Source organism: Phyllostomus discolor, chromosome 3, assembly GCF_004126475.2.
Source record: "Phyllostomus discolor isolate MPI-MPIP mPhyDis1 chromosome 3, mPhyDis1.pri.v3, whole genome shotgun sequence".
NCBI classification, from domain to species: domain Eukaryota; kingdom Metazoa; phylum Chordata; class Mammalia; order Chiroptera; family Phyllostomidae; genus Phyllostomus; species Phyllostomus discolor.
The window spans coordinates 39,193,031-39,206,574 of record NC_040905.2 but is presented as its reverse complement, the minus strand read 5'-3'; the positions used below and the strand labels follow the sequence as shown (position 1 = coordinate 39,206,574).

Genomic DNA, 13,544 nt, shown 5'->3' with positions numbered 1-13,544 from the left:
CAAAATAAATAATAACAGTTTGGGAGTATAATACATAGAATAAAATAAATACTTCTAAGCCAACTGACACAAATAAGTAAATAAATAAAAAATAGAAGAGAGAGCTCTTTCTTACAGAAGAATTCCAAGTAGTAAAAGTAATAGGAATCAGGGAAGTAGAAAGTCACCATAGAACCCCACAGAAAATAAGTCTTGCCTACAGGCAAGATCCATCCACTGATGCTAAAATTAGTGGGAGAAGCTTGAAAAGAACCAGAATATTTTATATAGTCTCAAAGTACCTCCCCCTAAACACTTACAATCTCAAAGGAAAAAAGAGTAATTTTACAGTGTAGCAACTCTGTAAAAAGACACCAGTAAAGAGACAATAGATACCTTGTACTTCTGGTATAATGCACTGGGAAGGACTTATCACTAATGTGGCAATCTTGCTAAAAAATGTATAACCTCAATCTAATCATGAGAAAACACCAGACAAACTCAAGGTGAGACAGTCTACAAAATATCTAACCAGGACTCTTCAAAGTAGCAAGGTCATGAAAGGTAAGAAAAAACTTAGGAACTGTCCTAGATCGATGAGAATATGGAGACATGATAAGTGTATAATGGAATTTTGGACGGAATCATAAAATCAAAAAAAGAACATTAATAGGAAAATGGATGAAATTCTAACAAGGTCTACAGTTAATTAACATTATTGTGTCAACATTACTTGCTTGGTTTTGATCACTGTACGATGGGTATATAAGACCTTAACACTGAAGGTAAAAGGAAAGTCTGTATTATTTTTGTAAGTTCTCTATAAGCCTAAAATTATTTAAAAATAGAGCAATAAACTAAATAAATAAAACGGCTCATTCTGAGGCTGGAAAAAAATAATAGCAACCATGACCCAAATTTTTTTGAAGCTAATTTTAACTGTTATTTAGATTAAGGGAAAAATTCATGCATTTTTAGATGATATAAAGAAAATTAAATTCAGAAAAGTAATTCTAATTATGGGAAAAAAAATTTTTAACATAGCCAACTATTGCATAAATAGATTGAAATAAGTTGCATAAGAATCTTCTTTTTAAGAAATCATACTTTAGGGCTCAAATCTTTCTTTACCTAGTTGTATTCAATATTTCAAAAGCAGATAAACACAGCACTATGTCTAATACAGGCCCTAACCATACATCACTATGACAGTAATTATCAATCTTTGGTTATCTCACTCCTTCTAGATTATGAACTCTGAAGGCAAGAACCATCCATCTTCTATGCCAACTGCTCAGTCCTAGTCCAGCATGGTTCTCCAGATATGGGGTACTAATAATTATTAGCTCAAAAAATTTTTTTAAGTAAAAGATCTTTCTGGTTGAAAGGACTTACTTTCATATATTTAAAATGCTTTTAATTATAAGAAACAATCTCCATGCAATTTATGATTATAAGAAGACAAATTTGAGGATTCCAATCTGCTATTTTGAAATGGAATATTACATGCTTTATAGCTGAAACAGTTTTAAAATACAGATCTTCAGTAAAATAGCTTTCTTGAAGCTTCTAGCTTCACAAAAATCATAGTGAAATAAAGAACATACTTAACCTACATAAAAAGCAGGGTATTATTTTGATCAGCTTTTGACCAGTTTTATCAATATTTTAGATTTTCTGTACCTAAACATAAGACTCGAATAGAAAACAAACAACTCAAACTAATGCATAACTGTTTACAAAAGTATCAAACATAGGGACTAAGTACTTTTCTTCGATGTTTTAAATGGTGTGCAATACAAAATAGTGAACATTCCATTCTGTGATCTTCTAGATATGTGCTATGGCAACATTTAAATTTTGCCTGACATCAAGTATTATTTTTTTAAATTTAGGAATAATAGTTACAATCATGTTTGATTGAGTTTGCTTCTCAGACAAAAGCCCAAAGAAAGTAGTAAAAAAAAAAAGGCAAAATTCATCCTAGGAAGGAACAGAGAAAGAGAAGGAAAAAAGGAAGAGGAAGAGAGGGAGAAGCACTAAATGAAAATATAAGCCTCATAAATGCCCTTACCTTCACTTTGTTTTTCTGCTTGTTTTGACGCATTTTCTACTTTTTTTTGTTTTGCTGCTAAGAGTTCCCGCTTTAATTGTCTTGCTTCTTTTCTGAGCTCTTCACTATAAAGCAAACACAATTATATAAATATACAATATACTGAGAAAAAGTTACTTAGCAAAAACAAGTAATTCTGGTTTTGAGGTACACAACTTTTAAGAGAAACAAAGTGAATAATGTAATTCATTTTGTTTCTGTGTATGTGTATTTCTGGTATGAAAATGAATTATTATAAAATATACCTTGTTTCAAGTATACCAAACAGAAGTACGTAAGTGATAAATGACCCAGTGTTCGCTCTCTAATTTACTTGCAAATTTAACATTCTAGTTTCAGCTTAATAATTCAGGGAGTTCCAAATCAAAGCAAAATTTTTGATAAAGTACTATTCACTAAAAGATTTGGCTTTAAAACTCATTGAATTTTTTAAAATTTATTTTTAGAGAGGGAAGGGAGGGAGAAAGAGAGAGAGAGAGAGAGAAACATCTATGTGCAGTTGCTGGGGGTCATGGCCTGCAACACAGGTATATACCCTGACTGGGAATCGAACCTGTGACACTTTGGTTCGCAGCCTGCGCTCAATCCACTGATGAATTTTTGAACTAGCACAAATAACTATCATTTATTAGCACAAGCTAGTTGCAGTGCTAAAATTTTTATAAACTCAATTTTTAACCTATTTAATACCACAATTTGGCAAGTAACTTCCTCTCCTGTGAAAATTATCAGACTGATGTATTCCAATGATAAATACAATCACATATTAAAGTCAAACTGAAATGTAACTCACTGTAAGTCAGAAGTTAAAGACTAGTTTATACAAGCCGGTTTTAGGACAGGAGATTCAAACTTATGCCTGAAGAAAAAATTATTAAGTGCCATTTGATGAACCCTTAGGGTCACTTGTGAAAAGTCAAAACTATGCATTTTATATCTGTGGATGTCAAACATTCACTCTATTTTCTAAAGCTAGAATGGATCACAGAGACAGACTGAGAACACCCTAGTCCAAGCAGGCTGTCATTCTGGAAATGGCTCCAAAGACACCCATGCCAAGGTTTAGTGGGATCTTAAGTCTCCAAAATTCTATACTGATTCAACCTTTAGTTCTTCCTCCTGATCTCTAATGTGTTTTTACCACTGTCCTAGAAGTTACCGAACTGAGGCCCTAAAATGGGCATGACTCAGTTCTTACTACCTCTTTCCCACATCAAACACACACAACCATATTCTGTATTGGCTTGGCCTCCAAAATCCTGACTTCTGAAACTTCCCTCTCTGATCAACATCTACTACCTTTTACTTTCTCAGTCATTCATTCATACTTATCCTGTGATCTCTCTTAAATGCTTACCCATAGTTCATGATCTACCGGTCCTATTCTAACCTCAACAGACTATCCATACTGGATGATATGGTTGGCCATTTCACTGATGTGCTCAACTATACCCTTAATCTTCTTGACATGTCTGTTCTTACGGATACGTCAATAGAAGAAGACAAACCTCCACAGAATATGATTTGTTTAGATGTTGGATGTTGCCTGGGAATTTGTGCTGGAACAAGTTCCCCAGGTGGTTCCATTATGCACTCAGGCTTGGGACCCAAAGCGTTAGCACCTTACTATGGAAATTATCTCTCTTTCTTACAACTTCAAGCACTCCTACTTCAAAGATCCTTTCATTCAGCCAACAGACATGCTCACATTTCCCTGGACTCTGCTCCAATCAAGTGATTATTATCTTCCCAAGTGGACTCCTTGCCTGAAAGAACAGTTTATATACACAGCCTACTCCATCACCTCTAACTTCTTACTTAATCTCTTGCAATCTATCCTTCTTAAACTCTACTGAAACTACTTCTGTATCAGCCAAATTCAATGCCTTTTCTCAGTCTTCCTCTTTCTCTTTGACCTATCATTCAATGATATTAACCACTCCTTCCTTCTTGAAATTCTATCCTAATCAGACTTATCTACCACTTAAGAGTCTTGATTCTCCAATTCTCCTCCTTGTTATTCTTTGTCTTCTCATCCTATAATTGTTGGCATTTTTCTCATTTCTACTCCCTGTACACTGGCATTTTTATCTAATTATCACATAACATCAAGTATCGCCTTTACAAAGGTTATTGTCAGATGTAGATGTTTTGCCCTGATTTTGGTCCTGCATTTCTAACTATTGCAAATCTCCACATATATTGGTGCTGTTGAACAGAAATAAATACAAAATAAGACACATATGCAATTTTATGTTTCCTAGCAGCCACATTTTTTAAAAATAGTAAAAAAAAAAGGTTAATGTCCAAAATATTTTTCAACATGCAACCAATATAAAAATATTAATATGATATTTTACATTCCTTTTTGGTACTAAATCTTCTAAATCTGGTATGTATTTAGTACCTCTTAATTCAAACTAGCCACAGTTCAAGAACCCAGATTTAGGGGAACAGCTGAGGCTAGATGTTACAATAATGACAAATGCTCTACGTTCAAACTTGGAGTCATTTCCTTCCTGTCCAAATCTGTCCCTTCTTCTAAAGTCCCTATTTAGTCATGGGACCACTTTCTGTCATAACCAGACCTTAAAACTCCTCTGGGGCTGTTCTCCCTACCAACTGAATCATTGTTGAAGTACGTTATTTTCCAATCTCACTCACTTATAAATGCTCTTCTTCATTTTCACCATCATGCCTAGTTTATTTCTTAGATAAATGTAATTACTTCCTATTTTTGAAGTTATATTCATATAAACACAGGGAATAGCAAGAAAATATGACCCAAACCAAAAAACAAAAACAAAAAACAAACAAAAACCAAGTAAAAGAAACAAACCCAGAAATGACAGAAATTATATGATTAGCAGAAAACTTTCAAACACCTATTATAAATGTATTCAAAGATTTTAAAAGAAAATAAATATAAAGAGAAGAAGCTGGGAGATTTTATATGTACACAAGAGGAGACCCACTAAAAAACCTGGAATTTATTTATAAAAAATTGTGTATTTACTCTTATATGTTTAAACTTCATTTGCCTTCAAAGTAGTCTCCATTTGATGCAATATACCTATCAAGACTTTTTTCCAATTCTCAAAACAGGTTTTGAACTCATGGATTTTGATGCCTTTTAGTGCTTCTGTTTTTTTGTTTCACCTTTTCCACACAGGGAAAATGTTTCCCTTTGAGGACATTTTACACGGGCAGTGGACACAACAAAAATTTGCTCCAGGCAAGAGCAGGTGAATAGGGAGGGTGAGGCATGGGGGTCATGCCTTTTTTTTGGTCAAAAACTGCTGAACACACAGAATGGTGTGGGCAAGTGCACTCCTAAACCACCCACCATGAAATGGGCAAATGTGTTAAAAGAATCTTCAAAAAAAAAATTCATTGAAGCCAAATGCAGCCTGTCACAACAATGCTAGTGGGGGAAGTCTATACTCCAAGAGGCCCAACCTCCAGAAGGTAATCCTATTTGGGGGGAGGTCCCCCATACATAAATAATAACTACAGTACATAATAAAAAGCAATAACTACCATGACAAAGAAATGACTAAAGCATGTTGAAATTCAGGGAAGTAATTCCATAGGTTAAGTAAGGATGGCCTCAGAGGAGGCAGTTGAACTGGGCCCTGAGAGATGAGTAGGAGTTGGCCATGTGGAGACACAGTGAAGGAGCATCCGAACAGTGTGCCTAAACCAAGGCAGAGAGGTAGGGAAACACAGGTACACGCTAGAGCATAAATGTCTTAAAGGGGTGGGAGGGCTAGTAACAAAAGACAGAGCTAGAAGAGAATCTGGGGCAAAGTCTAAATGCTAAACATTTGTGAGTGGCCAGGTGAGTATATTTTCATTCAATTTTTCCACACCTTTGAGCTTCCAAGTTTTTTTTCCACAACCAATTTCTTAACTGCTCTTTTTGTCTTCCTTCAACCCACTCTCCACCTATTTTAATACCTTACTAGTAACCCACAAAGTCCTAAGATTACTGTCTTCTAAGAAGTAACTTATGATATCGGAATAAAAATGTTCAAGAGCTTCCCTTTACATAGTAACTTAGACCTTCTGAGAATCCGACTTTGTTGACCTTTGCTCTCTAACATACCAGATCTCCTTCTCCCTTTTATATATTCTTTGTTTTCAGTGGTTTTACTCACCTTCTGCTCCTCAAATTTAGGTGCTTCTCAGTAGCCTAGCTTAACCCTCTCTCTCTTTAGAAATTTCATCCATGTTCAGACTTCAATTCCATCTATCTTTTTTTAAGTACATTTTATTGATTATGCTATTATAGTCCCATCTTTTCTCCCTTTTCTCCCCCTCCACCCTGTCCCCCGCCATTAGTCTTTCCCTCCTTAGCTCATATGATTCCATGTATCTTAATGGAGCACTTGTATAAAATCAAGATCGTTGGCCTGATGGTCTTTAGACATTTCTACTTTCAAGATTAAATTGATGTTTCTAACTGCCAAATGAATACTTCCATTAGATATCCCATAAATGCATCAAATATATCATTTTAAAAGTCAGACTGGTCATTTTGGTTCCTCTTTCCTACTTTTGATCAAGTTACCAGAAGGCTGACAGTGAGCTCCACCTTCTGGAGCTCCTTTACTTCCTACAGCTGATAAGGAGTCTTCCTTTCTGTGGTTAGAGACAGCTCTCCGGGCTTTCCTGACTTCACTGTCACCACAGTCTCCCACTAGGTCTACGCCCTTCTGCTCGGATGTTTTTTCCATTCATTTTGCATACTTATGCCAAATCCTACAATTCTACACCCATGATCTTCCTAACTCCCTCTTATGAGCTACCTTCAAACTACATTTTCAACTTTATCTCTCACCTATCCTCTACAGTTACATTACATTTTGGCCAAAATGTACTAGTCATAATTACCTTGGCAAACTTTGAGCTGCAGCACACATGCCCATTTCTTTGTGCCATAGTCACTACCTAAAATGGTCTTTCCTCCCTATTTCTGTCTACTAAAATCTTACTCATGTTTCAAGGCTTTCTGGAGAAAGGGGCAGTTGACCATAAGCCTTCAACCAAAGTTGTCGACCTCACCGAGCCTCAGTTTTCTCATCTATAAATTGTGGCTATATTCAGCAAATGTATTATAACAAGGCTAATGCAAATATTAAGAATTAATATATGTAAGAACACTATCTGGTGCTTAGAAGGCAGTTTTTTAAATGACAAAATATACTACAATCATCTCACAACTGTAAAATTACATAAGCAATTTAAAGAATTAAAATGGTACACAAAAATGATTTCAAGTAAAACTTAATGACGGAATGATACTAATTACTATACTATTAAATATATCTACTCTAGTGTTATTGATAGATTTTTTTTAATTAACATCCATTCCAAAAGGTTACACATTTGGGTTAAAAAAAGAGATGTTAATAGGAAAACCTAGACCTAACATCATTTAGATGGCCACAAGAAAGCAATTAGTTCTTGTTTGCCTTGGTTTTATCATCAACTATGATAGTCTAAGGAGGGTATGAATAAATATGTCTGAAATGCATACCCATAATGTACATTAAAAAATGATTACATTCTGCAGATCATTATATTTCAATTCCTTTGGATTTATGATCTTAAACTCCATTATCTGAGGAAATATTGAGATGAAGAAGAGTCATCTTTATCTCAGACACAAAGAAGTTCAAGTGTAGATAGTAAGAGATCTTTTTCAGTATTGCCCAAGTTGATAATGGGATGGCAAATATGATACAGACATCCTAATTCATTATGCAATTTCTCACTTAACCTTCTAACTATCCACTAAATGAAAAGTAAATTTAACTTGAGTGCCTTATTTTTAAGCTAAACATTTTTTATGCAACAGGAGACACTATGAATAAGTGACTATCTGGAAAAGTTTTTATAACTACAGTATGTTTACATTTTAATCAGACTATTTATATTACTTTATAAAAGTTTCAAATCTTGCAATTTTTTAAAATCATGCAGCTTTTCAGTTTGAAATTAAAGATTTAAAATGGCAATGACAAGTATCTTGCATAATTTGCAGTGAGTTTTAATTTTTTTCCAGGTGCTTTTCTCATTTTCCCTAGTTTCCAGGAATGTGCCTTAAGAAAATTTTGAATTGTATCTGTTCTTTTTTCTTATGGCATGAGAAATATTTTTTAAAAAAGATTTTATTTATTTATCTTTAGAGAGAATGGAAGGGAGGGAGCAAGAGAGGGGGAGAAACATCAATGTGTGGTTGTCTCTCATATGCCCCCAACTGGGGACCATGCCCACAACCCAGGCATGTGCCCTGAGTGGGAATCAAACCAGCAGCCCTTTGGTTCTCAGGCCGGCACTCAATCCACTGAGCCACACCCACCAGGGCTGCATGAGCAATACCTTAATATAAAGGTAGTAAACTCAAATACTGCCCTTCTCTAACATTCACCTTTTAAAAAAAAATGAAAAGTTGTCAAGACCTGAGCATTTGATATGTTTTTGAGGAGAATTCTAGTCTATAAATATGAATAAATATGTATAAATTTCTTATATTAGACAGTAAATAAATTTGCTTGGAGACCTTGTTAAGCAAGCTGACAGCTAAACATGTCCATTGGAGGTCACTGTTTCTTGGGCATGGATGAAACACTTGCAGTTAGCTTATGTCTGCTGTTTCCCAACACCTGATAAAAATTCCTAACACATGGAAAGACTGAAAACCAAACTGTACACTCTTCATAGTTTTTAGTCTGTTGCTTTAATAACAAAGGTACCAGTCTGTCTGTAATAAAACAAAAGTTTGGCTGTTAATGTTTGGCTATTGATGAAATCATAAAATGGTCATAATAAAAGCCCTTCACAAGGATTAGAAGACACGACTTTTATACTTTCTTATCATCAGCAATAGAGGAGAGGCATGTGTAGCATATTTCAGAAAGTATCAGAATATACTATAGTTGATACACGAATTTTGAAAATATATACACATATATCCAGGAAATATCTAACCAAATCAAATCAGGGAAATCCGCTTTATGTTCAAAGCTTTGTTCTACCTATTAGTAAGTCTCAGTTTCCTCATCCTGAAGTGAAAACAGTAGTAAGGTTGAATGGAAAAATACAATTCCATGGAAATGACTCAGCATACTTAATATGGTGCTTGGCCCAGAGTATGTACTTAGCATTAGTTTGCTTCTATTATTACCATTATTGTTCTCACTTCTACCACCACCACTTTCATTCTTCCTGTTTGCAGAATCAGTTACTGACTAAATGAGACCTCTGACTAACTAAAGAGATTAAAAAGGCAAATCCTTCCATTTTTCTCATGGGTGCATAGATTTACAAAGCTTAAGTTTTTGCATTTGATGTACTGCTTGGATTAAATACCATATGCTGTAAAAAGTAAGTTTTAAGAACTTAAATAGTTTAAACAACTAAAAATTACAAAGTTCTATATCCTAATTCTGGTCAGGAACATTTGAAATGCAATTGTTTATATTCTTTCATTATGATTTTCTTGAAAGGTAAAAAATAAACATGTCAACAAAGAAGTATGAGAATCAGCCTCTATGAGACAGTCTACTAGAGAACCTACATTATTTTAATCTAACTGATTCTGGAAAGCACCTATCAGAGGATAAAATTTAATCTGAGAGATACTGATCTACATGCCCTTTTCTAATCTGCTAGACCAACAGTAGGAACAAAAAGACTGTATGTGTATCTACTGGTAAGTACATTGCAGTTTGGGAAGGAGAAAGCTCAATGCATCCACATAAAACCTTTAGACTTACAATCTTACTCCTTTCATATGAAGGATCACTTCTATTTTTAAATAAAAAGTTTAGATATTTGATGTCAATTGCCATTAATCTTTGTAAGATATCTTTCAAATCTTAAAAAATGGTATTGTCTTTTCCAAAATAGACTAAACAAGAGCGAATACTGCATAAAATCATAAAATGTCCACGACACTAGGTGATATTACTGTTCCATCTAAACACCAAGTAAGAAGTTCAGAATCAAACATGTTATTATTTCACAGCAAGAACTTGGCTTAGCCAATATTTCACAGAAGTGGAGCAAATCTGTTGTGGCAGAAATCTGGCCTTTAGCAATATGTCTATTCCTCAATCCAACTTTATACGTGATATTAACTCAATATGAAAAACAAATGAGATTTCCATTTCCAGTAAGGCAGCATACCAGTAACGTAAAAACTCTCTTGCAATCAAACACCTAGAAATGTTCAATAAGTACATTTAAAAATTAGTTGTAAATGCATAGCTTAGCTCACTAAAAACACAAGGGTTAAAAAAATAAGGAGAAGACTAAAACCAAGAGCAAAAGCTTTGGAACTGTTACTGGGACACTCTGAGTTACTGGTCTTGGTAATGTGGGAATATAAGTTTTAACATGGGGTTTTAATCACAAGGGTAGAATTGCTGCTTCTACACATAAAACTAAGTGTTCTCCACTCATGGAAAGTATGGGAATACACACATCTATTAAAAGACACAGGAGGACCACAAAAAAAGCTTGTCTGTCTCAGATTCATGCAGGCAAGCAGGCTCTCAAGCTAATGAATATTCTCAGGGTATCTAAGGAGTGTGTTTAAGTAAAATCACCAGTATAGATCACTATATGCACCTGTTAGAACCAAAGGCAAATTATATCTGAAGGAAGGAATCCTCAAACCAGATTTCACAGAACTTTAAAGAGTTCTAAAACAAAATAGATACCAATTTAAAAAAAAATTCATAATATACAATAAAACCAGGCATTATTGGTGAGAAGCAGGGCAACAACAGATAACAGAGCCTGACCCTCAAATTTTCAATAGTGCAAAAATACAACAAGCATGCTTATTATATGGAGAGAATAAAAGAATAAAAAATTGAATGTAAGATCTACAACAATAACTGGGAAAAGAATCAAAACAACCTTTAGAAGGCATGAATAGAATAGCTGAAGTTAAACTCCATGGAAAGTTGAGTAGCTGAAAAAGAGAGAGTTGAGTGAATTAGAGGATACATGCACAGCTTTCAGGATGCAAAACACTGTATCAACTATAGGAGGTTAAAAGACATGGAAGAGAGTGAGCAAGTCCTCTACATATATAAATGGAATTACAGAAAGAGAAAATAAAGACACTGAGACTGAGACAATAATGTCTGAGAATTTTCCAAAATTGATGAAAAACTTTTGTCTTCAGATTTGGGAAGCTCAATGAATTCAAGCAGGATAAATAAATAAAAAGAAAATTCAGATGAAAACTTTGCACAAAATGCAGAGCACAACAAAGTGTTCTTGAAGCAACCAGCATAAATTAATAAGAATAAGTCATTTAAAATTAAGTTTACTTTTTCTCTTTGACAGAGAAACTAGACTGCCACATTGTGAGAAGAAAGCCATCATGGACTTACATAACATAAGACGTAAATGATGTCTTTAATTACAACCATTAAAGCAAAGAACAAATAATAGCTTGATGCTTAAACAAAAATGATTATGGATTAGTCCTAACTAGCTTAACTATTCCAAGAATGCTAAGTAACTAGTCAAAGTTAAGTTTTCTCTTTCTTACTCTGAGAACCCACTTGAGCTCTGGGAGGTAAATCTCAGTACTGTGGAGGCCCCCCGTGACCAGGTCCCCCCTGGAGTTTTTAACTCTCAGACTTGTCCACACTGGGCCTCCCGCAAGTTGTTCCTGTGGTGGCTTCTGCAGCTCCCTGGATTCATCTCCCTCTCTTCAAACTTGGAGGCAGAGATCCGCCCTGTGTCCTCACCTCCCTTAGTGATGTGAGAAGAGGAAAAACCAAGGTTAAATAGGTAATTTTATTAAGAGAATATTTTGTTTTATTTTACTTGAATTTAACATGAAAATACTAAATGGATGTGAAATCCATTCAGAAATGGAAATTTCTAAATTGTATATAAATGTTTCTTTGTCTGAAGTGATTTCCTAAGAAGTTCCTCCATTATGAAAAAATGTTATGAAAATATAAAGAGATTAGAATTATTTTTAAAAAACTACATCATTCAATTTTAGGCTGTACTGATTAATTTCCTGCCCTAAAGGTTGAGGAAATTAGTATACTTAATTTTTTTCCAAGTTTTCTTTCTCCCATTTTCTAATTTGGGTTAGTGGTATTATTGTTTTTACATTGTCAATGTCCATAGCACTTATTAGCAGAATTTTCACAGTTGTACAGTCTTACAGTTTTATATTTAAATGGATCAGTAACTCTAGTCCTAAATTCAAGAGCTATCTGGACTAATCCCACTCATTGTCAATGACAGTTATTTCTGGATGTTTTTAGGTGTGTTGCTGTTTTAGGTTTCCTGTTTTCTCTCTGATATAGTGCCTCAATTTTTTATAGGTAAGCATCATTTTCACAAGAAATTAAAGTCACTTAGAAAAAATATTTAATGAGCTACTTTTATCACAGTATCTAACACCATGATTCAATATGTAGTACACGTTAAGTAAATATAGGCATAACTAAAAGAGAAATAGTATCAGAGTAGCAATCTTGGAAACCATCAGAAGTGTGGGGGCTAGGAAAGAGAAGTAACTGTGGAAAGATAGACATCTCAAATATAGCACACAGAATAAAAATCACCAAGAAACAGTGTCAGAAAAAATAATGTACCTAAAAGAGATGAAGTCATTTTTGTGAAGGTCATACTTGCTTGGTGACAGATAAGCATTATGTAAATTATTTATGAACTATTTCCCATTTCCCACAGTGTCCTTAGCCTGCTAAACTTGCTCTCCTAACATCAAAACGATTATGTAAAAGAATGAAAATGTGAACAAATGTTTTAAAATACAAACATGGCATGGATTACACAGGGCGGTAAATAAGGCACAAGTTTTTCTGGTATTCAGCTAGACTTTCATCAGGAAGAATCAGAATTATACAAATCGGCTTCTAGAGGATCATGAAGTTTTACACAATGTTCACAGAAAGAAATGCACGTAGCTGATCCTGTTAAATCACCTAAACTTTTCACATTTTAAATTTAGGGACTGTTGGCCCTGCCTTTCTTACCCAATATATTTTTGAGACCTGGAGTTCCCTCCTTCACTTTGCAAGTCCATTTCACATGGCTTCTGAATCATTTTTGATGAAGACAAAAAGCATATTATGAGGTTCTATTCCACTCCAGAATGAGTCACTTTGTTTTAGGTCTATAATTAAGTATACCTAAGTGTAGTCTTTCTGATAATAGCTACGAGATGATGATAGTGATGATAATATCATTATACCTTGTTTTTCTAATTCTAATTTTAGATGCGAGTGGGTGGGTGCAAGCTCCTGTTTCCCCGGGGAAGTAGTTTGCTTGCTTTTTCAAGACAGAAGAGCCATTAGATAAATGATGCTTTTGCTTACTGACTTTGAAAATTGCCCTCCTCATTGCCTTGTCTAATTGGTGAGCTTGGACTCTTGGTACA

At 34.5% G+C, this 13,544-nt stretch overlaps 1 protein-coding gene across 1 annotated transcript in view; it reads right to left on the bottom strand.

Moving 5' to 3' along the window:
• The window catches only part of CWC27 (CWC27 spliceosome associated cyclophilin), a 171,724-nt gene that overhangs the window by 73,052 nt on the left and 85,128 nt on the right, over positions 1-13,544 (bottom strand). The window contains exon 11 of the mRNA XM_028528674.2: positions 2,054-2,157. Within this exon, the coding sequence (XP_028384475.1) occupies positions 2,054-2,157 (104 nt within the window). The remainder of the gene's footprint in view (positions 1-2,053; positions 2,158-13,544) is intronic.